Source organism: Struthio camelus, chromosome 3, assembly GCF_040807025.1.
Source record: "Struthio camelus isolate bStrCam1 chromosome 3, bStrCam1.hap1, whole genome shotgun sequence".
NCBI lineage: Eukaryota > Metazoa > Chordata > Aves > Struthioniformes > Struthionidae > Struthio > Struthio camelus.
In genome coordinates, this window is record NC_090944.1 from 66,317,331 (window position 1) to 66,345,188 (window position 27,858).

The window sequence follows — 27,858 nt, forward strand, 5'->3', positions numbered from 1 at the left end:
GTTGTGAGATTAACCATCATAAAAAACAAGGAGAGTGCTATCAGTGATCCTAGAGAAGTCGCAAAAAACAGACCCTTCCTTAGAGTTTCTTTAAAAATATTATATGGGTAGCAATAGTAGGTGGCATAAATTTCTTTAATGACTGCTGTTGTCCACAGGGAGGCAGACTGAGATTATACCCAGAATTTAGGGTGTAATGTGGTATAGGTTTAGGAGTTATGGGAGAACCAAGTATAACTTTTAGAATTTTAATAAGGTCTTGACTGCAGCTTGCATCTCTTGGCTTGAACAAGGATTCAAAATTGGGTGGGATTCAGCTTGGGCATCCCTTTACCAGAAATTTAGGAAACTGAGGTGTTTCCCTAGTCAGATCAGAGGTCAGCAGTGATTCTGAAGATACTAGAAGCAGACTGACCAAAAGGTTCATAGATAGCTGCGTCCTAATTCCTTAGGTATTGTGGGAAACTGCTTCTATTTTATATTATCACAGTTAGAAAGCATAAACAGCTTTTTCTTAATGTCATTAGAATGAGGTGTGGAACAGACACTCAAACATCCTTATCCAAAAGGAATGAGGAAAACGTTACTATCCATCCCCCAAATACTCATGGCACCCATATGTGTTGTCAGTGGATTGTACAAATAACAGTTTTAAAGTCTTAGGACCTTCTGAAGGTGTGAAAAACCTCAAGTGTGTATGGCAGTTTAAGTACCTGCATAGAGAACTGGATGTGGAGTTATTAGGTGACTAAACTTTGGTATGTTTCTTTAAGCTGGTTTCCAGGATTCATTTTCTGTTGTAGTGCTGCTGGAATACCTTTACCTATAGAGATTTATAGACCTGGGACTTCTGGTTGATTTTTTTTTAATTGTTTTTTCTCATTCCAACACCAGGAATTATGTAAGCGCTTACAGAATATAAGAAGGTGTTCAGAGCCTGCCGTTTCTCAGTCAGACTGATACCAGCTCAGTTGACATGGTGATATGCAATTATCCGCTAGCTGAAAGCTGCTCAGTTTTGTCTGGAAGTGGCATGGGCATGGCACGTGCATATGTGCACTCACGTGTCTACAAGGCTTCCTGAGCTGGGCTGAGTCATGCCTGGCTGGCTTACAGCCTTGGGCAACACTGATGTTATTAGATGCATCTTTCCTTACCTGCTCTTGATGAGATTGCCAGCACTTCCACAGCAGCCAGGGAGGGAGGTTGGAAAGAGCTTAATCTCAGGCACATGAAGGAGGCTTTTTTAATACCTGCCTTGGGCTTGTGGAAGACTCTTCAACTGTGAGAGATCTCAAAAGGGGTGCCTGAGGCTTAACATACCGGTAGTTTTAACGAAATGATGTTCGGTCAGCAAATTGTCAGCTGCATAAACATAGGACAACATTGCACAGAAGATACTATTCTACAGTAGGGTGAGAGCACTGCTGATTTCATATACCCCTTGGGGTTGATTTCTGTTGCAAGCGGACAATACTTTCATATCCATTGGAACTGCAAATTTAAATTCTGACTGTCTCTGCTGTGCTCTGATTATTTTATGATGGGCCTTGCTTTCCAACTCCATGCTGGCATACTAATTTGATAGTTATTTCTTTTCTAATTTCCTAGCCGCAGACCTAATGTTTACACTCCCTCTAACTGTTTTTTTATTATTACATTGTCTGTTTTAAATTCTGGTTTCTCTCTGTACCTTAAGTAGCTTGCTGCCAGTGCAGCATCTTTGCTACACCACTGTGCGCACAGTGTTCACTGTCTCTATTTGCATAATGAGCTAATCTTTGTTGGCTGATTACTTTATGGAAAGAATTGAACATTTAACTGGTAATAATTGCAGTCTATCAAACTACATATTCACCTCACAAGCGATCACAGTATGTTTGCTAAAACCTTTGCCGAATTTTATGAGCTCTCCCTCTCCACGTTGACACCTGACTGGAAACTTTACCTAACGTTCAGTGCTCTCAGAAGAAAGCCTGGGATCTTAAGAGATCAGTTACTCTGGATTTAATAAAAGTAAGATATTTCTCCTGTGAATCAGGATTTCTCCTGATTTCACCTCTCAAAATGTTTGCCTTTGCATAGAAATATGTGTAATTCTATTCTGCATCTTCATTCAAAGTATTGATGTATCTTAATAAAATGTCAGTTTGAGGCCAACAGAGAACAGTATGTATTTTTCCAAGCTACTGTTTTAAATCATCTGTCCTGCCTTGTTGTTCATCAGGCTCATAATTTGAAGATTTTCTTTGCAAGCAGAACAGCTGAAGCTTAATTTTTTTGGCTAGATTAAATAATTCTAAAGTTAAGTATTGACTTAAGTACCATATCTATTCCTCAATCTACCTTTTTGTAGTCAAGACTCAGCAGGTTTTTATCACGATGTTTTGTATTCACTGATGATACTTTTGAAGCTGAGTTTGCAAAAACTATAATCTATAACTAGTGAAATTGTTACAAAGATTAAACAAACAGGTGTCTCTACTTTTGTCTGCAGTTAGATGGCAAAGTGGCATGTTTTTCTGAAGTGTTAAAGTGCAGCTAGGTCCCTTGGCCTTCACGAGCAGCATATTATTTTTGTGACTGTAACTTTTTCATAAACACAAGCCATGAAACATCTACTGTAATTTAAGGAATTCTTCACACCTTCCTGTCCCTGTCCTTAAATATTTTGTAACTGTAATAGGCATTGCTAGAGTCAGTGTGACGCAAGTGGTGAGAGCACTTAACATGGGAGCAGGGGGAGTATGGGAGGGAGCAAGTTATTAGGTTGTCTTAGCATGTAAGAATGTGTCTTTGGAGGTCTTTGCTATTGTCTTGCTCCAAGGAGTGCATTTTGAATCTCCTTTGAATCAGACTAGAAGATAGTATCAGAGTGCAGAAATGAGCAATATGAAAGAAGCTCCATGATATGAAAGATATCCCACTATCTTTTAAAAAATACCTTGTTATTTTGTTGGGGTGGGGTTATGGGGAGTGGTTTTTTTTTTTTTTTGTGTGAGACATGTAAGAGGTTTTCCCTGACTGAAAGCAATCACTGAGCTTTTGGAAAACAATTGGTGAAAATCTGATGTCCAAAACTTGTTGCAGCAAACAGTGCTACTATCATTCACAATGGAGTGTGGGATAGCAGCTTGCAGGAGAAAGATGATATCGTTTTCTTTAGCATGGCATGTTAATGTTGCATTACATTGTCAACAGCTATTTGAAACTCTGAGCTAAGAGATGAAAAGCAGCTGGCCTGAAGAATAACCATAGTGGTAATCTGTGGCAGGTTTGCATGTTTAAGCTCTCTATTTGCATTTGTTCAGCTATTTACAGGAAACTCCATTTAAGCTTAAGAAAACATTTTTTTTTTTTTTTTACTGGGAAGGTGCTCAAGTATATGTTCAAAATAGTATTCATTCAAGATAAAACATAATCCAATCTACATGTACTATTTTGCAGCACCTGTAGTATGCGATTTTCTGTCTTACAGAACAACAGAACACTTTGACCTTGGTCATGTTTTCAGTAGAGCTGAGCCTCTGGTGCTATTTTTCCCATGACAATATTTTGTCATTGTTTCCTCGTAGAGTAGTCTATAGATTCTGCTTTTTAAAAGAATGCGATAAAAGATATTTCAGTAAAGTTGGAATTGCTTTTAAAGGATAAGCTAGCATGGGAGACTGAAGATTTGGATGTGTACCTCAAATGCACTGTGGGTAAACAAATTGCAAACTTTTGCTTATTTTTGTCAAATACTCTATTCTTAGCTAAATATTTAACTGTTGCTGGCTATTGTATAAGACCTGTGGCAAATCCCCTAAGATGCAGGAAGTTACCCAGACGCTTTCAACTACTACCTTGTGGAGTCTTGGGGTGATTGTTTTGCTTGTTTGCTTGTTTTAGATAAGTTTTTCCAATGGAGTATGTAAGGTCATGGAGATCATTGTTATGAGCAGTTTGGAGAAGTTGGTTCTCTGGCTCCAAGATGAGATTGTTCTTTGAATTGTCTTCTGTGTCACAGGATGCTAAATGTAGTAGGGCCTTTCTGAAGTGAACGCATTTGGAGTATTTATCCCATATTTTCAGCAAAAAAAACTGGAAGGAGATTGCCTTATGTGGGGAAGGAGAAAAATTAACAGCCAGGAACTACAACTCATAAGATTATGTGAGGTAGTAAATCAGTAAAGGACCAGCAGAACAGAGAAATTGTCATTACCAGCTTGGAAACTATTTGATGAGACTTTTGGTAATATCTCCTCTTCAACATCCCCATAACAGCTAAAGAGAGCATTTTAACATCTGGTCCTTCTGAAAAAGGAAGAGTAAGTAAGTGAAAGTTCTATTAATTTTGGACAAAGTAATAATGTAGCCTGTTTTTACAGAACAGTAGATTCCAGTAGATTCTCTGTAGATTCCAGTTCTGAAATGAAATTGTTTCTATCACTTGATTCATTTATATTTTGACTTAGAAATTCCCAGTGAACTTTTAAAAGACTAAGCAACAGTAGCCTGCTGTTCTACACAGGGGAATAAATCCAAATTGTGGTTGTCGAGTGCTGTGCTGAGATTCCACCACTCCTGCAGTGCAAGATGTTTTGGAAGCTTCAAGTCTACTGCATGATGAAGGTGAAGATAATTACTCAGTATATAAGGTTAATTTCTCTAAGGGAGAAATTTTTTTAGCTCCTAGTGATCTGGCTGAAGCTTCATTAAATTTAATTTTCTTGGGAATCTGAAAAGGTTTGGGTATCTAGAGGCCGTGGTTTCCCCTCACCTTCATAGTCTGCACAAAATGAATTTCCTAACAGTAATTGAATGACTCTGAAGTGATTTAGACAGATGGTCTCTCTAACTTGTTTCATGGGTGCATAATTTCCTTTGGAAGGAATTCCTCGCCAAAATTGTTGTACTGGTTCCAAACTTTGGTTTCCTATTTTCTAGTAGGATGCTTTTCTTCATTTAGAGAAGGACAAAAATAATATTTAGCTAAACATCAGCCTGAATCAAAATGGGGAATAGTTTCTTCTCGACCTGAAGGAGCTGTATCTAAAAGGCCCATGCTGATAATATTCTGGGTTGTTCACAACACTGGACTTCAGGGTAATATGCCTTCTAAGTGAAAACTGTGCTGCAGGAGGTAGTCTTGTCAACTCTAGAAAAGGTACCTTATCTAAAACATCCAGAATTTTGAGGAGAAAGAAGTCCAAATAAGATGCAAATATGACAAAAATGAGCACAATTAGTTAAAGATTACATTCTCAACGGATTTTTTTCATCACTTATACTGCTTTACTGGAAAATCTCATATTCTACTCTTGAAAGCAGTTGACAAATGGGTTTTGTTACAAGGCTTCTTCCCCTTTCAATTAACCTTCATTTTATCAGCGTGGTAAGACCCTCTGTCTCCTGGTTTTAATATCAATATTGCTTCTCTTCAGCAATGACCTCAACTGCAGCTGTGGTGCACAGGAATGCTGTAATGTAAACACATTGTTGGGTTGACTTATTAATATCTGTGTTAATTTAAAGCACAAATTTCTAAAGCAGAATATATTTTAAAAGCAGGTAATTCCAACATCATGGATTAATTTGACATTATGATAGGCTTTGAGTTAGAGCACAGGAAACACCAAGAGCAGATGAAATCTTATGAGTAAACACCAGTTTCTCTCAAATGATTGACTTACCTTGGAGTTTTAGGTTTTGTTGTGTTTATTTCTTTAAAAATCCACCAGAAGTGCCTGCTTTCACCATTCATCATTCTAAGTGAATTTCATGTACACTCCTTGTCTCATTCTATTTCTGAATAGGAAAATAACCTGATGAATTATTAGTCAAATGTCAACTCCAAATTTAACCCCATCTAAACTCATTTTTCAAACCATGGTAATACCTGCCTATGCATCGATGCATTTGTACATTAAGCTTTAAGATAGCTTTTTTTGATTCTGTTTCAGTACAAACAGCATTATGCTCTGGTGCTGTTGGGCTTTTTTAATTTATTGGTTGTTTGGGATCAGAGTAACAGGGAAGCAGGGTTTTTTTTTTTTTTTTTTTTTCTGACAGTCTGCTGAACCAAAATATCTTAAGCTTATGAAACTTTTTGAACCAGCTCTTGTTAGCTGAAGCTATAAAAGCAGTACCTTACTCATGGTCTGAAATTAAAAAGCTCTTTCTATGTTAGCTTAGAATTTGAATAAAAGTGCAGTCTGAAAGGACATGGTCTATATGTCTGGAAACAGCATTTTAAATCTTTTGGAACTAAGTTGAATAATACAGCTTTGAAGTTAGAACCATACCTCTGTCTATTTATGAGTAATTAGTTAATAAATAAAAGGCCAGTAGGGGTGTCATGAATACGCTCCACACATTTGCAGAAACAAGACAAATATTGAAGCTCTCCAAATGACTTCATTACAAGAAATAAATGCTAGTTACTCCTTATGACACTAATATAATGATGTTATGTTTCAAGCAAGTTTTGATTTTTCTATCTGCTCAGACTGGTTACAATTGTGTCTGCAGTATTATAACACAAAATGGAAAATATGTGCTGTCATTATCACCTACTGTAAATTCTTTACATAATCTTTTCATGTTCTACCTCAGATTAGTCCTAGTCTAACACTTACATTTTTTATGATTTGATTAAAATGCATCAAAGAGTACTGGAAATGATCATATCCCGTTAATACAAACTAATTTTTTTTTAAATGTGCTTTAAGGATAGAAAGATCAGGTATCACAGAGTTAACCCTAACCTGGGCTGTGAAACTTTATACTAGAATAAATTATATATTTTAGAATGGTATGTATTCTAGAATTATTCTTTAAATATAAAACCTTGACTGAAAATACTGATTTGACAAAGTATCCACTATCTTAGCAGTTAACTTTGCACAATCGGGTAGTCATCTTCACAGTAAAAACGAGCTTTCAGTCTGTTTTCATAGCTTCTTATTGCTAGATCTCATGCATTCTTGGTGCCAATGTGTTTTTGTTGTGTTTGGGAATTTTTTGGGGGGTAGATTAGTGATGTTGTCAGAAATCTCTTACCTACATAAACAGTTACAGACCATGACCAAATAATCTTTTAACCTTCTCTTGAATGGACTAAATAGATCATGCTTCATAGGTCCCTAACTATATGACAGGTTTACCCTTATTTAATCCATCTTGTAACTCCTTTCTCAACTTGATTTTTCACACGTGCTTCCTGGAAGTGTGAGGACTGGAACAGGACATTGTAGAGCAATGGGCAAGCAGGAAAGGATAATATTCATGCTAGAGGTGGTGAAACGCACAGGGATTGGAAATGAACGCTTGAGTCACCAGTTTGCATTATAACACACCACAGCATTGCCTGTAGTCCGGCATATTCCTTCTGAACGTCAGCTCAGCTCTGCCTCTGCTTTTATTCTCAGTTGTAATCTCTTCTCATTAATGATAACATAACATAATGAAATCCAGCCTATTTAGAAATATCCTGGAATCTTTGCTGATCCTAACTTAGCTCCTTTTGAAATCAATAGAATGTGAAGAGAAGCTGAGATTGTTCATCTGTTGACCTAGTGGCTGTTTGAGTTGTACATCTTAAACACACCAAGTTTAGAATTTAACTATCTAACCCTGATCTATTTTTTCCCTACCAAAACTAAGAGGTTTCTTCAATCTTCTTGTTGCTTCCGCTTTCAATATTTCTCTCATCATATGAACAGAATATACGGTAAGGAGGAAACAGTGTTAATTTAACTGCTTCCACGTGCAGATCTATCATTTTACAAAAGCAAGTAAGGATTACTTGAATTTTTTAGATAGGTACTCAAAGTTATCAGAAATAAAATAAATAGGCAGAAGATGACAGGGCAAATATTAACAGGTGAAAATAATTTTTGCATATTACTGATTTTATCCCAAACAGTTGAGTCATGCTGCAGAGGTGGAGAAAGAGGTGACCTGGAAAATACATGTCTCTTAGGCGTAACACAGATGTTTCTATTCAGCTTGGCATCCAAGCTGATGGTTATTGGGATGTGCTAGAGGCAGTGGTAGTTAGCCCCCTACAGTAGGAGATAGGGTCAGGACCACTGACAGCTTGTTTGGGGGGTGGTGTCTCCCTACAGTTGACTACTCAATTTTTCCATGTTGGTATTTTATTTTGTCTTTTTTTTCCCCACCCATAATATTTATTTTAAATCATGTTTAGTTACACCTGCTAGTCACAAGCAAGGAAACACTTCTTATCTTTTAGTGCTTAGATTTGGGGACTGTGGACAATGAGAAATAGATGGAAATAAGAGGGAGAGAAATCCTGAGGGAGGAAGAAAGAGTAAACATGAGAATCAAAATGAAAAACAGGGAAAAAGCAGTACGAAGAGGTAACTAAAAAAGTACATATAGCTTCAGATAGAAAACTTCTAGAGCTCAGCAGAGGGACTTAGGCTTAGTTTTCATAAGTTTAATTATTTCCCTCAAAGAGGGAAGTTGAGTGAAGGGAGAAATTTATTTATAAGCCAGCAAGGCTGGATGAGGGAGTCCTCAAACCAGAGGTAACATGGCATGTCAGCATGCCTTCAGGTACCTGTTGCTAAGCTGGTGGTTTGTTTTCAGGCTGTCCTTGACCTAAAGGAGTTACTATTGGTTTCTCTTGCTACCATCACTTCGAGCTCTGTTTCAGTCTACCTGTGATGTGCGTGCTGATATTCTATTTCTGTCATAGGGAACAATGGGATTTTATATTAATATCAGTTATTAATACATAGCATTTACATAGAATTTTCATACACTAAATGCTTTACAAATATTATCTAATCAATCATCCCAGCACCTTCACCGACTCTATTTTACTGTAGCTGTTTTGCAGATGAGGAAACTGCAGCGGGCAGAATTGCTGGAGGCAATGGAAAAGTAGCCTTTGTCAGTGGCAGCGTTTGGTACTCAGGCTATTGCCTCTATATTTGTATTTGGCTCATCTCTCTGATTACTGTGCACTGTACCTCTTCGCATTGATTTGATATAATATTGGTGGAAGTCGTTGGTATTAAGGGTCATCTCTGCAGCGCCTATCTCTTTTTTTGTTAAAGGATGACGAATACAAAGTGCCAGCTATTTAGCTGGTAAGAGTCCCTGGTTTACCCAAATACCTAGCATAAGAGCTAGTTTTCCCGCTGCTGATAAAGGAATTGATGGCTTTATAACTGGGAGCTTAAATGCCATCCACCATAGTCTCTCTCAAAATCTATAGGTTTTTGAAAAACACATATATAAGCTTTCTAGTGTTTATTAACCATCTGGATGTTTGTCATTTGGGTATGTTTTGAGAAATATCTCCCCCAAAAGTTATGATACTCAAAAAAAGAGTGCTATTACAGTTCAAAATACAGATTTTATGAGAGTCTTAACTTTCTTTGACCCTGGTTTCAGGCAAACACTCGGTTCCATCAACTGTTGTCATAATTCTTTCCTTGTACTTGCTAGCCTCTTTTACCAATGTAGGTAAGCCAACACAGTTCACAGAAGTCCAGAAATATTTAAACCATTTCTTTTCTCAACAGTAAACTATACCCATGAACTTTTGAAACTCAGAGTCAGGAAAATAGAAATCAATGGTAAAACCTCTGTCAGTACTGCTTGCTCTTAGGTTACATATAATTACAAAAAATTTAGTGCAGGTACTTTATAATTTGAATATGTGTATGTGTTCACACTTCATTTTATCTAGTGGAGTTATTTTTCAAGAACTCTGCAGTAATGTTTAGTTTTTTTCACAGCAAAGTGTGGCAATGATACTGGATACATTTAAATTCAACATCTGTGGGTTTTGTTGAATTTATTTAAATGCTTGTTTTGTTGTATCAAAAATTCTAATTAAAATATTTTGAGAATCCAAACATTTTGTAAAGATATTATTATTGCAGGTGTTGATAAGATCACATATTTTTCCTAATTCTTTAACCAAATAAATTGCTTAATGCTTAACTTTTCCTATGTAATATTGCCTAGTAATGTTGCCTACATAACTGGGATCTGTTTTGGGAATTTATACTGCTTAGTTATTAAACTATCTACAGAAGGCACTTGAACAATTATGCTGGCTACTTACACTTTACAGAATAAAGACCTACAAGAAACAGACGATAAGTAACCTTTTTGGTAGAGCAACTGAATCTTGTATCACTTGATTTAAGAAGCAATAATGTCATCAGAAACGTCAAGGTACTGAAAGTCTGATAGTACAAGGTACAGGACAATTTACCAACTTTCTGTGTTACCAAGATGAAAAATCTCTTCAAAGAGACTTACAGAGTAGGGTATTTGGTTTTTAAATTGAAACAGTGCAACTATTACTTTGGGTGAAACTAAACTGAAGTCCATAGAACGACAGATCTCCTAATAAAACAACAGATTCAGTATTTACCTTTTAGGTACTCCATGGCTGTGGAGGAGGAAGGGGCAAGAATTTCAAGAAACTTCAGAATGGTTGATGCAAATGTACACAGGAAAAATGAGTATCTCAGAGTGGGAACAAGTTTATTGCCAAAGATTAAATCAAAAAGAGTTTTGCATTTTGAAAAGCTATTTAGGCACTTAATACTGATGATACTAAAGAATCTTTTATACCTTCATATGTAGCAATAACCTAACACTTTCTGTTGTTTATGGAGTAGCACTTTTACTTCATTCAATTGCAACGTCTTTTTAGATGCCAGCCACTGAACATGCTGCTAGATAGAGAGTGACCACAAGTTGTAATGCAGGAACTTAAGATCTTAAATGAAAGTTAAGGCATTTTTCTTGGAAAGACTTTGTAAACTCAAGTACAGGATTAGCCTTGATCAAGGCAAGGCTAGATGAGAGCATGCTTCTGTTATGTTTGAATTTCTGAATGACTATTTTAAAGCATGCATTGCAGAAATGCATTAAAAAAGTCTGTGCATGGGCGTGAGGAGTCTAGAGATGACATTATAGTACAAGTCTCTATGCATAATCTCCACAAAAGCCAACACTTGCTTTATTCCATTAACTCAACTTTCAGCTAACATATCCCTACTCATTGTGATACTTCTGGAAGCAGACTGCTTCTCACCTCTAATACACAAAGAGAAAATGATAGTCATTGAACAACTAGCTGCTAGCAAGCCAGCTGACCACATGAGAGTAGAATTCCTTAGTGACTTTCTTCACAACTCCCAAGAGTCTGGAACCTATCCAGATTACCTCTGAGCCTTTTTAGGTCCTGCTCTAGCTCCTGATATAAAATTGTTAATAGATAATCTGGAAAATGTTATCCAGTTGTAGTCCAGGACACCTAACTACTCTTCCACTAGTTTTACTGGCTAAGTCTGCTGCAAGAGCTTTACACATGATGGGCGCAAACAAATTTTTTGCAAAATAATTTTAAAACATGCTAAAATGAACATAGCATTTAAAACCAACTCTACATCTACTACAACACATTCTGAATCCCCCTGTGTGACTCCTTTGAACAACATTTGGTTTGTTGACAGCTCGCTTTAGTATGACAGTTCTCACCTATTTCTTCCTTCATCTCCCTCAATATTTCAGATGTGAGATTTGGGTACTCCAGAAACCATTATAGCAGAAATTTCCTCACAGAGCAACCTCTGTACCTGCTTCTTCCCATTTGCCACCAGCATGAAGATGATCCCCTGAATCGGATGTTACCTTTGAACAACCCCAGAAAGAAGAAAATGACCAGGTAAGAAGTGGCACTGCATGAAAACTTTAGAGAAATGTTGAGTAGTAAAATATGCTGGTATTTATAGAGCATAATGACTAAAGCAGAGCAAATTGTCAGAAGACCAGCTCTGTCAAATAATTACAAAAGAAAAACCCAGCCTTCAGACCAAAGTCAGAGATGACCAGCCAAAGCTACCTGTAGGGATGAATGAGTATTTTCAGCACATCATTACTGCTGCTCTGAGGGAAAGGCTGTGAGCACCAGCACGCAACACACGCCACTTCTGCACCCAGCGCAGTCCAGGATGTCTGGTTCAAAATATCTATTTGTATTTCTGTCTTAGACAGCTCTGCTCTATAGAATTTAAACACTAAAATCCTCAGTAAAATGGTACAGGAATATAACATTTTTTTAGATTGTTAAAAATGCTGCAGGATAAACTACAAACTTGTAATTTTAATGTTACCTGTTACTCCTGGATGCTGCAGATTGGAGATTAGAGAGGCAGAACAGGTGAGTGTGTCTTAATCATGAATGGACAATATTGCTTTGTGATGCTCCTAAAAGTTTCTAAGCCAATGTCCTAGCCTTGTAGACTGAGCTAATCCCTCTAACATGGACATGAAGAGAGTCTAAACTTTTTTCTGTAGCCTGATCCATGTGTAGGAACAAGCTTTGCCAGTGAATGTGGGAAAGTGAATATGGTATGCTTGTAAGGCAGAGCTTGAAATCAGAAGATTCTACTGTGCAAAAAGCAGATGAAAGTCCGCATCACCATAATGCCTCTTTTAATACAGAAGAAACAATATTGTAGAATGGAGGTTGTGAGAAATGGAAATTAGCTTGTCTACTGAGCGAATACCTGGAAGCATAGATGAAAAGTCCTGAATAGAAAAGAGGCCAAAACTAGGCTACAAAATGTAGCAGAAATGAGCAGATTTAAAAAAAAAAAAAAAAAAAAGGAAAGTAAAGAAAATATGCAGTCTACAAACACTGAGGGGAGGAGAGGGGGAGAGGCAGCTTCAACTTGGTTGGCAATGGATAGGAAGTGCTTTACCCACTTTTGCTCTGGTGGAGGCAGTATGAAGAGAAGGGGGACATGAAAGAATGTCCATAGTGAATGCTAAGATAAAAGACCTCTGGCTTAAGTACTTGCAAAGAAAACTTGCTCCGTCTTATACACATTTTCTCTTTACTGGAGAAGAAATCCATTATCAGAGCTATATACCAAACAGACCACACTGTCCCTCCCTCCCTCCCCCCCAGCCCCACCCTCTTTCAAGATATTATTATAACAAATTTGAGGAATAAATTTAAACTACTGTTCTACTTTCAGGCTATTTTAAATGCAATTATGAAGTTCTGCAGTTAGTTAATAAACTATTATCTTAAATGTCTACCTTTCATCTAAACTCATCCAGTCACTGTAAAGGTTAGATTTCTACTTGGCATTTTCTTTTTGAAATTCTGACATAGATCTGATGGACTGTATGAAAAATGTTGAAAGATTTCAGGAATGATACCTTGTTGTTGTCCACCTACATACAGCCTTTGATTACTTTGAAATGCTGAAGGAAGCCCTCCTGCTTGCTAATAACTACCATTTTACAGGCCATCATTTCAATCAATCAAATGCAATCCTACTAATTCCTATCATGTCAACCATAGTATTTATTTTAGGAAAATAATATAACTAAATTGAGTATAACTTACTTATTGACCCAACATCTTGGTTGGTGTTTTGAAACTGGATCCAGGAAGACAACTATAAATTTGTGCACAAATGTATTATTAATTTTTAAAATAATATTCATTTTAGTGAAATTTATTTTTATTCTTTTAGGGAAATTTTGGTGTGGAAATTTTACCTACACTGCAATGGTGTTAGAATATATCTAGCAGCCTTAACTCTTGCATTTCATTGATGATGAAAGGCAAGCACAGAAAGAGCTTCTTATCCGCTTCCCTGTCTGCTATGAAGGAAAACAGACTCTTTAAAAAGCATCATTTTTTTCTGAGATATAAAACAATAAAAATAACTGTGAATATGAGAGGTGGAGATGGAAGTCTTCACAACTTTTTTTTCCCCACTGTCCAACTGCTCTCAAGAACAAGGAATTTTATTTTGTTTTTATTAATTTAAAGATCTAATATTTTGGGGTGGGGGGGAGGAGAATGTTCTAAACAGCTACAAAATGTATTTTCTCATTCATAACGCTTTAGCTTAGAAAAAAGTGACTCAAGTACATAATTATTACTGACTACTAGTAGTTTTAGGGATATCTTTAATGAAAAAGAAAAAAACGGCAAGTATTAAAAATTACAGTGCACAAATAAATAGTTAAGGCCGAAATCCCAAATGTCTTCAGTCTTCTCTGTAAGGAAGGAAGGAATTTTCAGTGTTAGCAGTAAGTTTAAAGAGGAAAAAATGACATGATCTCAAACCAGAAAACTAACAGCTGCTCTAGAAAGAAGAAAACACAAACAAGATACAAATAACTGAAAGTGCAAAGTAAATTCAAATTACTTTAGAAATGTAAATGATATAAAAATTGTACTAATATTTGGAAGTAATATTTTTCTTCATCTGTTAATTAATTTACTTATCTATCTTCTCTATATGCAAATGAATGTGTACATACTTGCGTAGCCTCTGAGCAGGCAACATGCATGCTGCTAGACCAGTTTGCAAGTATAGAGAGAATCTTTTTGTAGTTACCTTAATGAGAGAAAACCCAAACCAGCTACCCACGTTGCAGCCCATATAAACACATACAGTGAAAATAAGATTTCAGTTAGACCCAGTCTTGTCTCAGAGTGTTAGGGAAAAAAAAAAAAAAAACACCTAACTTTGTCTTTCAAATGTGCCAGTGCAGAACAGAAGGAAAAACAGGAGATGAATCTCAGGCAAACTAGGAATACAAGCTCCTCCGAGTAGGTTTGCACAGCAAACCAAAGGTGATGATAATTATCCTAACTTTAATCAAGCACAGGTAAGTAAAAAGCATGAACAGTAACAGCTTTTGTTATTTTACAGTCATAGACCCATGTAGGATGAACAGCAGCTCCATAGGTCTTCTAGTCCAACCTCCTGCTCAAAGCAGGTCTAGTTAGACCAGGCTGCTCAGGGCCTTGTCTTTCACTTCCACATATTGAGAGCGTAAGTTACAAATAGCTGCTTACGACAAACTGATTTATTTAAAAAAAGGAGTGGGGACATTTCATTACATGTAGCTGGTCACCTCATTTTCTCAACTTTATCCACAAATCAGAACTGCTGCATACAGGGTGTTTGTTTTGCATTTGTTCACTTCTCCTGCACAAACCTAGAGTTGCTTCTAAGAAAAAAATCACTTTGTCAGGTTTTTACAAAATATGAAGGAAGACTGTGCTCCAAGCACATGAAAATAATGCACTGCTTTGGAAGCAGGCTCCAGCCATAATAAACAAGACACTTTAGCAATCTACAGCTAAGTTCTGAAGCTGTTTTCTGCCAAATGAAAACAAGGCTGTGGATACAGAGTATCTGGGAGAATATGCTGTTTCAGGTCATCCAATTTAGATGAAGTCCTCTTGCAGAACATATATTTTTGACAGTATGTATTTATTTTACAGTAGTAGAACATAGCTGGACTTATTTTTATGAAGCTCAATATATCAAACAATCAGCATCCTTTTAAAGAAAGTAACCAAAACTGGAAAGTAACATGCTTGTTTGCTTTATCTATGCATTCTGTACTCTGATGTTCCTCATGTCTGTCAGCAGCACTGGCCTGTAGATTGGCTCCAAGCTTTTCATGTATTCTAAATAATCACTCACTCGAAATCCATGGAGGGCTTCTTCCTGCACAAATACACACAGAAAACATTTCTTAGCTAGGAAAAAAAGATGCATGACTCAAACTTAATGAATTCCAGGCTGCTGAAGATAGTTCATTTTGTTTTGCTTGTCACTGCCTGAGTGTTTAAAATATACACATATTACTACATTCCATTTCGAAATAAAGAATTGGTATACCTACTTCCAGACAGTTCTTCCTATTTACACTCTGGGTAACAAATAGCCTTTTCAGATGGAATTTGTTCATCTCCTTTTTGGAGAATATGCCATATGAAGATTTTTTAAGGAAAACAAAGTAAGCTTTAAAAAGGCAAACTCAGATATTAAGATAAAGGGTTTTTTTTATACTAGCACATGGCCTTTTAAAGTTCGCTAGTGTGGCTTTTATATCCAATTAGTTTCTCAATAAAACCAGGACAGCAGCAGTAGATATTTATTTTTAAAACCTGTGGTGAAGAAAGACCTCTACAAAGTGCTTAGAGACAAACATGATAAACACTTCTGCATCATCACAAAAGAGTAATTCTTACTGATTCCAAAACCTTGAGTAGAAGAAGGTGGTCCAGGGCACAAAATGGACAGGATACTTTCTTCCTTGTGGCTGATATATCAGAGGATGGAAGAAGGGATTCTGGTGGATGCACAACAGAAAGCAGAATCCTGAAAAGAGCCTAGCTAAAACTGTGGTGTATTTAGTTGCTGCTTTGAACAGGAAAAATGTGTGTGCCCACCATCTACTAAGCGGCATTACCACTGCTGGTCGCATGTGCTGCAAAAAGCCCCTAAGAGGGAGAAACTCCTTGTTGGCACAGTGTATGTGCTGCTGTATGAGCTGTGCCATCTCTCTAAGTAGCATTCTCTTAAGAACATCAGTTTCCTCTTGGAAGCCTGCACCTCAGTTTCTGAACAGGAATTTGAGAATGGCTTTATATTTTTCCTGCTTTACGCACAAGTGCAAGCAAGGGCATGATTTTACTTTCTAAGTTGCACTGTGGGCACTGTGAGACAGATGACAGCACTGGAGAAGAACACTGACTGAGGATTGCAGTAGATTTGTGTGGGTGTGTGGCAGTCAATTCCTGTATTAAGCATGTGCATAGATTATATCATCGGTCAACAATTTAGTTGGTAATAATATGGCCTATATCCACAGAAAGTAAAGTGAAAAGTAGTTAAATTATTCCCAGGGGAGACTGATATACTGTGGTGGCACGTGCTATTACAAATAGTCTCTTTTGTCCAAACCAGCAACAGTAAACCAAAGAAGTCAAGACAGTCAAGATGGGTTTACTTAGGCAGTAGGTTACAGTATTCCTGGTTTCTATGTGGCAATGCTAAAGCTTTATCCTTCCATAGAAGGATCAATAAAAGACCTCAGCAATAAAGTAGCACTCAGTTAATACTGAAATGTCAAGATATCTCAAAGGGATCAGAACTGATGCTATCCCATCCTGGCTCCTAGAAAGAGCCTGACAAAGGGAGGAAACGAAAAAATTCATTGACAATTCATTACTTCTACTTTCCTCTTGATATATAGGAAAGGCAAATTATAGAGTAATACAAAATCTCTTTTACTGTTTGTTTTCTAATTTTTGCCTCTAGGAGGACAGGATGAAAGGGTGACTGTTTTACCCATTTTAAGTGTTAGGCATAATATCATCTGAATTTAAAGTAAAGTTGTCTCCAGCTTCTTTTTTCATGTGCAAATGACATGATACTTACATTTTAAGAGGAAAATATTTCTTTTTAAATTTTAATAGCTATCTATAACTACTCATTATAGAACAGCATTAAAGATGAAATGCTGTCAAATCATCACTTTTTCATGAAGGATATAATACGTGTTGGGATCTTTTAAATAGAAACAATCATCAGTGCTTGGAAAGAAAATAGGGAGCAGGACTTTTGTTCATTCAGCAAATGACCACTGCTAGTAAGTTCAAGATACATTAAAAAATGAATATTCAAGGTTCCTTTTTTAACATTGATTTTGTTTTCAACATAGTTTAGACATCCATGTTTGAGAGAACTGCTTCATTACAGTAATCAGCACTTGTGAATATTGTGCTGAGAAATTATAGCCTAAAACTCAACTCTGAATTTGTGTATTTCAACAAAATAGTAGCTGACCAATGGCACTGCAGGCATTAAAACCAAGTAACCACCTATGAAACCCATAATATAGCTAAAATAATGAATAAAATGACAGATTTTTTTTTTCTTCTTTAGATGAATTAAGAGCTATGAACAGCAAGGGTACTCTTCAAGTGTGTCATTAACTCCTCCAGGTATGGCAGTTACTTAATGAATTGTAACTACTCCAGTAATGTACTAATGTATAATATATTATTTTATTAATTTTAACAGTATCATGCCAAATCTTCGGCCTGTTTATACTATGCACGCACAAATTCTGTCTTCTATAAAGTAATTCACATCAACTATCCTGATAATGCCATCAAGATTAAGTAGTTTTTAAGCTACACTGACCACAACCAGGTCAAACAAAATTATGTTCTCATTAGACTGCATACCAAACGTTTTCAAGCAAAGTGACTGAGCTGATATATTAGCTACATTTAAGAATACAGAGGTCTGACACAAACTAGTCAGAAAACTAGTGTTGTTAAGAGAGACTAAGATACACAGATGTGTTTTCAAAATAATTTTGACTGGAGGAAAAAAAAAAACACTGGAGGAAAAAAATACCCAAAATATCCCGTGAAGGAAGATTCAAATATTTGCATCTATTCACAACTTCATGTACAGCTAAATAGTATTCTGAAAAAAGAAACCAATAATTGAATATAACTCATAAAACAGTAAAGAATATGAATTATCTTGTGAGGGAAAGAAAATGTCTTGAATGTTATAGAAACAATCCCTCACTTCATTAGAAGCTTTAAACAGATATTAACTGCACAATCCTTAGATGTAAAAAAATATTAAAATGTTGAAACTGCCTGCAATTCAGTCAAAATATTTTGCAATTGTGGACATTCTAGTAACATTGATCACAGTGCCACCATAATCTGGATCTTTTTGATATGTGTGTATTAATGTTCGGTGTATATGAATCTTGGATACTAAGTTACAAGCATGCTTGATAGTGTAATTCATAATATTACCATCTTTGCTGGTCCCCATGTAATATATGGCGTACTTTGTCTTAGCTTGTGTTTTCTTCACATCTAGCTATTATTTTCACTCAAAACATTCAATAAAAGGCTCCTCTTTAAGTGTTAACTGAAATTAGATTTCCAGAATACAAATTTACTTCCACAACATCATTAGTAGGTATCTAGTACAATGTAATAGTTCAAGGACAAAGGTGACGGGTCAACAGAGCAAAACTGGGAACAAAGGGCTTAATCCTCACTTCCAAAAAACCAAAAATTCTAATTGTACATAGCGATAAATGTTTTGATAGTTCAAAAGAGAAAAATGTATCCTTCTTAGAAACATTTTTGTATCATGTTAAGGGTATTAGTCTGAGAAATAATGAGTAAAATAGCCATACTTCACACTGTGGTGTTTTTTGTCAATGGAGATTCCTCACTGTTTACTGCTTTTGTCAATCCAGAGTTGTATCAAAGAGAAACAAACTGCTTAGCTCTCCAACTTCTTCATACTATGTAGTAAATATTTATTGTCACTATTAAGCTTCTGACCTAATTTTCTCCTCTATTTGAATTTGTCACTGTATTTAAAAATGAGACTATGAGACTTCTACACACAATAATCAAAGGGTGAATTTAAAATTTTATAAGAAGGGTTTCATAGTTTAATAAAAGCACAAGTCATCCCCAGCCACTTCATCATCACAGGACAGGAGGTGGACCAAAATTGTTGATACATTCGCTCAACTATGCTGATATACTGGGGAGCACAGGTCAATTCATAATATAGTTATAGTGTGTGTGTCCTGTCTAAGTCAGTAGCAGGACCAGCAGGAGAGCGGGACTCAAGAGCTACTCCAGAACAGTGCAGAGATCGTCCACAAAGCAGGCTCTGTCAACAATAATCATCTGCTGCTTACGTAGATATTTTTAAATTATCCCATAGCTTCTTCCAGCCAACCATGCTCAAAGTCCAAACAAAACAGAACTTCTGAGAGCTTGCTGTGTGGAAATTCATTTTTTTAAAAAATGAATCATTTTGCCATACTGCACAGTATCCGATAATGGAGTGCATCACGTACTTTCTCTACTTCTGATAAGGAAGTAGAGCATGTTATTCAGAGATTTTAATTTTTTTACAACGGTAAATATGAGCCCCCTTCCTCTCCCCCCCCACACACGCACACTCACATCCGCCAGTCAAAATGTGCTTTTTGTAGTCAACAGTTTTTTGTGATAATTAACAACAGCTTCCACTCAATTGAACTGCTGCTATATCAGCCTCAACACCTGACTTTTGTCATTTGCTACAATGATGGCCAATAAAAGCAAAAATCCAAACCACACTAATTATAATGGTGAAGATATTAACTTTATGAATTATTGGATGAACCAATAGCATAAGCCATACTGTTCACAGGAGATGGAGACTCCTCCTCCTCTGAGGAATTAGTTACCTGTTCAGAACTAGCACCAGCCAGGAGATGAGCAATTTCATATATTATATTGCACAGTTCCTCTGGTGAATCTATAGCTGGTGTTCAAAAAACAGAATGGAAATCACACTGGTATATTCATCTTTCTTCTCTTTTTACAACTGCTTTCACAAATGCAACTTAGCTGATCTTGATTCAATCAATATTATTTATGCATTACGAAGAAAGGTATAGCAAGATAATACTGTTATTAGGCCATGTTTACTCACTTCATTGAACAGTTCTGTGCACTTGGGTATGGTAAATGCAATGACAAAAACAAAGAAGAAAAGCCTCAAACAAACGAGCCACAACAACAGAGTTTTTATGATGTCCATTTTCCTAAGCTATAGGAAAATTAAAAAGTCAGTATTAATTTATCACATCCTTTATATATATATACTCACCTGTTGCACAAACATACCTACCCACAGTAATCCCATAAAGTACCATAAAAGGAAAATAAGCAAAACCGGATATGCACACAATCTGGAGGGTGAAATAACTCGGAGGTTGAGTATTAGTGAGTCAGAAGAATTATATCAACAGCCTTCAAAATGCAGGGCTGCCATAAATTTCAGAATTCAATCTCAAGTCTACCATGATGCAGTGGATTCAAAGTGGATGCAATGATGCCCAAAATAATAAATCCCTTAATGCACCATAATTAAATTAGAGATCAAATCACAGATTTTGCTGTGAACTGCTGTAACTGTTGACTTCATTTTGATATAAAGGTGTGTGGGATCAAATACATTATGCCAAGAACATGAACATCAAAGAAACGCATGTTAGTCTCAGCCCAACTTGCTTTTATATATTGAGCACAATACAGAGAAAAACAACATATAAAAACATACATTTTAACAATCTGAATCAGATTCTAAGTTGAGAGTTCACCTTCTTTTCAGTTGGTGTGTCACAGTTTTATTGTACTAGCAGAATACAATTGCCTATTAGCTAAGAAAGGCTAGCAGTATAGTATGTGGTACCTGGTCAAAACAATCTAGATGCTTTGTGCTTCATCTCTTCAAGTCTCTGTAGGAGACCACTTTGTAAACCCATCTCTCTGGAGAACACCTAATTTAATATGATGGGGGGCCACACAGAGAGAATTGAATCGATCTCCCTGGGGACTTAATGTGACTATTTATATTGATTACAAAGGGTGCTGATCAGGTCAATACGTAGAAATACTATTCTCTGCAAAATACTATACTACAGCTTCCTGCCAGGAAGTAAATAAACTTAAAGTATTAGCTCACTCACTTAAAATCAATAAGTGAAATCCAATCTGTGCTTCAGATTAAGTAATATATTTCCAGTTCAGAGAGTTTTGCTCCCCTTCAGCAATTGAAAGATTAAAAGATAAAGCCTTACTTTGAGAAAAACCTGAAGATCTTGGGCTTCAGTGTGCTTCAGAATGTCTTGCTGTAGGTGTCTGAATACAGCTATACACATATATATCTGATAATCAGGACCAAGAAAAATACATGTAGCAATGTAATGACAGATCTCACTCCAGTCCATATAATTCCAGAAACACTGAGTTATCCATTGTAAACAGATCTAGATGAGAATGAAATTATATACATTTAAATTGCTGTAGACTTTCAGTCATAATTTAACTGCATTATATCTTAACTTTTTATACTGCAGTCCCTTTTTCTATGAAATGACCACTGCTTATGAAAATAAAAGGGATAGAAGTACAACAGAAGCCAAAAAAAAAATCACCATTTTAATAATCACAGACTCTGAAGAGAATGCCAATGAGTTCTGCTAAATTGAAGAGCCTGCATCTGTGCATCTCACTCACCAGAGTATACTCTGGCAACTCGAAGCTGAAACGTAAAACTCAAAGTCCAATGAAAGAGAAAGCAGTCATTCTTCATGTGCTGAGTTTTCTCAACTTTTTTTTTTAATGTGGTCTAGAGGGTAATGACGGTGATGAAGGTGGGTTTAATGTAGACTTTCCTTTAAATTAAAGCAGTTATTTGCATTATAAATGAATGCTAGGCCCTTCCCTAAGGCACTTTTGCATTTAATGAAATGGGGATGGAACACATTTAGCAACTCTTTTTCCCAGTTCTAACTCATAATGTATGAAGAAGTGTATAGCACATTTCATTTAGTTGTAGACCACAAATCTTTTGCTAATCAGTCCTTAAAATGTTTAAAAATATGCAGCGGCAGAAAGTACCCAGATTCTAATTAGATGACAGTAGCCATACTCTGCAATGAAATCTGCATTCATTTATTTATTCATGTACACAGGCACTTAAACACATTAGAGCCATTTTCACTGTTCGGGGCTTGTTTGTTCCCCTCCCAATAAAACTGGAAAATCACATAGATAGAGCTGAGTGCTTATCACAGTGGCTCCCACTAGTGGCACTTCAGTAACATGTTCAATAATAAAACTTTGTTAGCAGTTCAGAACGGTAAACAGTTTACTATGAAGTGAGCGCAAAGTTAACAGCACACAGGATAACTTAACACAAGACTACCTAAGAAAGGAAACGGCTGTCCCCCTTTCCCATCCCAAACCAGAAGCCTTGTAAATATCTCATTATTCCTATGCTGAGATAAAACCCCTCATTTATTGCTCTTCTTTCCTGAAAGCACAAATCCCAAACTGACTTTTTAAGCCATGTAAACAACATGCTGGTATCCATCCCCACTACGAACACTCTTAAGCTGCAAACCCTGTGACAAAATGTTATTTTGCAGGCATAAAATGAAAAATATTTTTCTTGCCTTGGAACAGTAATTTAATAGAGCCATAAGCTTTCTTATTGTGGTGATGAAGCTGTTCATGCTTCACCATGACTAGTCTTTACAAGCAATGCTCCATACACAGCATTCTGTATTTCCAAAACACTGTAATAAAAAGGGAAAATGAAAGCTAACATTATGGTGAAATACTCTTCTCTAGTAAAATTTTTTCATATATTTTTTCAAACTGATTGCAATAGTTGTGGTAGCCAATAGAAAACAACTTTTCCTCATCAACTGAACTACTTCTTACTATACAACTATCCCAACTACTCATTTCCATTCCATGAAAAATTTTGCAAATTATTCCAGAGAATGAGACATTTTAATTATTTTTCTCTATAACCATCAATTTTTAGTATCTAGCATTTTTTATCAAGTTCTCGTATGAACATGTAATGGAAGATCATCAGCTGCAGTACACTGCCATTACTCTAATGAAATCAACTGATTTCTCTTTTTAAATGCTCTGAGTCACTCTGCATGCAGTATTATCTCTTACTCCCAGTTTCATAACCACCACACAAACACCACTGATAACTAATAACAATTTGTTTGCTGTGGAAGAAGGTTAAAACATCATTCATAAATCATTTCACTCTGACCAAATTTTTTTGCTTGCTGTATAGAAAAAGCACAGTAGTGTCATTTTTAACTCTGAACATCCTTGATTTTGTGGATTTAAGTCTAACAGTTAATGTTACTTTGATATGCTTTAATCAGTTACCTGGGATGGAGTGAAACCAGACATGTGGAAGGCAGCAAAGACAAGCGGCAACTCAGCTTTCAGCAACATCTCAATGTAGTGAGCACTGCAAAAATAGACTGGGTGGATACCGGATTCCACTGCGGTAATAGGCAGGTGCATCTGATTAACAAAAAAAAAAATACCAGTGAAAAGGATTGCAGAATACAATCCTTTTATTTTAAAGGTATTATTTTAAAATACCTTTCTGAGGCTAATAAAAATATAAAAATACACATTTACTAGTAAGATAAAATATCCCCTGTACTTATTATTTATACATGAATAAATAAAATAAGCAAATATATAAAAAGCTGGTACTACCATCAGGAAAAAACGTGTAGTTAATTTAAGAAAAATCCATAGTTAGAAAGTGTTAGAAAATATACTCCAGCTGTTCCTTTCCATTAGCAATCTAATGCATGTATGCTTTAGTTGTCAAAGCAGGGATGCAGAAACTGTTGGTATACTTTAACCCAAAAAAATAGAATCTTTTGCCCTTTTACTGGTGAGTGAAGAGTGGAACTTCTGTAGTATCTAAAGCTATATTCTGTGTGAAAGCTTCTCGGTGGTATGCATGGCTGGATTAAGTAAAATTCCATTTTGTGCAGCAAACGAAAAAAAGGTTTATCAGTGTGGAAAGTCATGGATGTCAGTGTCTGGTTTCTACATAATGAATCTTTGAATTATGTACACTCTTTGGAAATCCTCCTTCCTCTTTCCCAGGTAGGCAGCATTACAGTCTAACGTCTGGATAACTGCTCGTTCATGTTTTGACATTTTATTTTATTTTATTTCACATTGTGGAAATAGAGTGAATAGGCTGATTATGCAATTTTCTCTTAATGTTTTCAAGATATACTATAAAAGACAAACCGTATAGGTATTGAGAATGAACTGCAATAACCTGTCTGCCATGCTAACTAGTTTTAGTAAGGAAGATGACGCTGGAGTTCTCAGCACCAATGATGTTCAGCACAACTGTATTCACACAATGGAGCAAAATTTCATTGTGCTGGAACAGTCTCAGAACTGGACTCCGTGCTCTAAGTGGATCCAATACAGTCACTTCTGGTGAAAAGATAAACCAGTCAGAATTAATATAGAGGTTTTCATGAAGAAGAGGTATAGAATCTAATCTGGACTTTTTATAATCCCAGAACTCTCTAGTAAAGACTATAGTTGGTAGTCTAAATCCAAAACAATTAGATAGCATGCCAAATTTAAACCGAAAGGTTATTATTTTAAATAGATGGTATCAGGTCTAACAAAAGATGGAATGATTTGTTTACACTATAAACTTGACTGAAAACACTAACCACTTAAAACTGCAAAGCATTCCAGAATTTGGGCAGTAACAATTTTCAAAATTATTAAATACATTTAAATATTTTTATCCACAAAACTGATAGCTTTACTGCTAAAAAGATAAACTTCCACATTGTAATGAAAATAAAAAGGCCATTTAACAGTATTGCAGCTTTCACACAGAATTTAATGCCACTAACAAAGTTTATTTTATTGCCAGCTTTAAAATGCAGTAACACTGCCATTACCACCAGTTCACCTGTTCTTTCTCTACTTTTAAATAACCACTTAGGCAAATGTCAAACCTATATTTTTCTGAGAGAATTTTTCTGGAACATGCATGGACTTAGAGAGCTTTAATGAAAAGCTAATGCATAACAAAAAAAACCTGAGGAAATTGATAAACTGTCCTTTAAAAATATTCCAAGTTGCTTTTCAGAAAGAACAGCTTCTAAATGCTTACAGATATATGCAGTCTTGGTAGCCAGAGAAATGCTGAAATGAGGAGACGTGAAAATTGCTGAAGAAATGTAAATGTCTTCTCCCTGTCTCCTGACATTATGAGGAACACAGAAGATGCAAACCAATCGTAGCCAGCATAAGCTCCCTGCAAGCAACCTGCAGGTGTTAATGATATGTTAAGGAACCGAAGCAAAGAACTACCTTTGACTGCTATGCAAGAAATATAGCCCTCCTCCCTCCCTGGGTCAAAATGTAGAGAGCGAAGGTTTGTCAGAGATGAGACATGGGGAACACAGTTGCACAGAAGATAGCTTTCTGAATAAAAAGTCTGGAGGTACACCTGCCTCTAAACCTGAATTAACAGAAGTGATTTAAGGTGTTTTCCCCATATTCTTTACTTTTTTTCCAGTCATCCCTAAATTATCAAACCAAATCAAGAAAACAAAACCCAAAAATCTGTAAATACACAAATAAACCAAAAACATACACCAAAACAAGAATCCTTATAATAAAAGGAAGGAAAATGGTAGAAAAGGAGGAAAGCAGGAGTTGTGATAATTAAGGAAAAAACAATAAGAATGTAAAAGAAAAGCTTTAAAAGGTGAAGTATATTTTGACTAATATGCTTGAAATGTGTTTTAGTAGTAGTAATTTTAATGCATAAAAATGTAGTAAAACTTGTTGCAAAGGGCTATTTCTATTTTTAAAGAGTTCCACAGTAAATGTAAAAAGTCAAAACTCAAAAAACATTCTTGCTGATCAAATTGCAATCACCGATTTTATTACATGGATCATTATAGATCATTAACACTGTCAGCATTGTGGGAATACCACAAATACTCATTAATGCTCAAAGCTGCATTGTTCTAGACTCTTTGCTACATACAGAAAGACTTGATCCTACCCTAAACGGTTTACGATAAAAATCAATGAGACATACAAGATATTTTAACAAAGAATAGGAACCAAGGATGAAGATCTTTATGAGTGCATTTGGTGTGCATTTTAACTTTACAAAGTTTCACACTAGAAGTGCATTTTTTTCATTCAAAATATATTATACGTCTATACCACCATCAAAAACACACAATGAGAGTTCAAACTCCACTGGCATTTTTCAGGCAATATAATTCATGCCATCAAGAAAGGATACAAAGTGAGGATACCACAGTTGCTTGTTGCTGTTTCAGAAATTTCTCACAATTCGTTAACACCAAGGACAGCTCATTCTCAGCATGTTCTTTTAGCAAGTTTAAGTATTTGCCATATCTAACACAAAAAATAAAAAAAAATTGTTTAAAGGCTGAATGTATTTTTTAAAATTCTTAAAAAGCAGAAACTCATATTTAATGGCCTGTGAAAGTAAAGCAGTCATAGCACTGTTCTTAACAAATAGTACACTGCAATATACGAGTAAATTTGTAGTAGTTTACTTGCAACTTTTTTTTTTTTTTATTTAGAAGGGATACATACTGAACATTTACTACTCTGTTTTACAATTTCACCACCTTAAAAGTTACTCTGGTTAAATTTCCCCAGTTAAAATTTTTAGAGATTGGAGGGGGATGTAGTGGTGGGCTGAGTAACAATACATGATTCATTTTCTTCATGCATATTATTTAGAAGTCCATCTGAAGGCATTTTTTGTTAAGTGTAATTACTAGCATCAGAATTCAAATATTAATGCTAAAGATAACAATCTGCAGAACTACCGACACATTAACTTCTCCTTCATCATAGCTCTGCAAATCACCAGTCAGATAAAATGTGTAAACGGCTTATAACTAAGCTTAACTAAACAGAGCGATTAAGAGAAGTAATGTGAGCAGAAAAAGATATGTAACTCAGGATAATGTAATTTTAGCAGTAGATCTTACTAACAAGTTGCAATTAGCTCTTACTACAATAATAACCTATATAATTTGTAAAGATAATTTAATTATGTACTAATACCTTTTTCATTTTGAGACTTAGAATTCATTTTCTCAGAGATGATCTTTAGATTTAAATGGTGTAAAGCACTGAGTTGATGGATTAAATATTGTTAAAGTCATTCCAAGAAAATTAAATAAATTCTACAAATACACCAGGGAATTATTTTAATACTGTCTACCTGACTGTCATTTCAACACCAAGCTGTTGCACAGATGAAAGGCTTTCATTCTTCATATTTACATCAATAGCTAAAACAAAAGAAAAAAAATCAAAAAGTATTATTATGAATATGATTTTGATTGAAAACTAATGTGAAGCTTTTAATTTATGTATTAATATCAATTTTGAAGAACTGTTTTCTATTTAACATGAGTTTAGTGGTGTTTGCAAAGGATGCAACAATAACTTACATATAACTGCATTCTTCTTTCTTTACATACAAGCACTTTCTTTATAAGAAAACGTTCATTTTTTACATGGTTATCTATAGCTTTACAACACATTGA

General features: G+C 35.7%; 1 protein-coding gene across 7 annotated transcripts in view; it reads right to left on the minus strand.

Moving 5' to 3' along the window:
• Positions 1–13,957: 13,957 nt before the first annotated feature.
• The window catches only part of TBC1D32 (TBC1 domain family member 32), an 88,637-nt gene continuing 74,736 nt past the window's right edge, over positions 13,958–27,858 (minus strand). For 3 of the 7 annotated variants that reach the window (XM_068938159.1, XM_068938158.1, XM_009678228.2), the window contains 6 exons: positions 27,531–27,600; positions 26,571–26,686; positions 25,419–25,573; positions 23,630–23,770; positions 21,505–21,693; positions 13,958–15,533 (listed from right to left, as the gene is read on the minus strand). In XM_068938159.1, the coding sequence (XP_068794260.1) occupies positions 15,414–15,533; positions 21,505–21,693; positions 23,630–23,770; positions 25,419–25,573; positions 26,571–26,686; positions 27,531–27,600 (791 nt within the window). In that variant the 3' untranslated portion in view covers positions 13,958–15,413. Of the gene's footprint in view, positions 15,534–21,504; positions 21,694–22,884; positions 23,008–23,629; positions 23,771–25,418; positions 25,574–26,570; positions 26,687–27,530; positions 27,601–27,858 lie in introns of all 7 variants that reach the window. The other 4 variants (XR_011140184.1, XR_011140183.1, XM_068938160.1 and 1 more) reach the window with 3 other exon arrangements.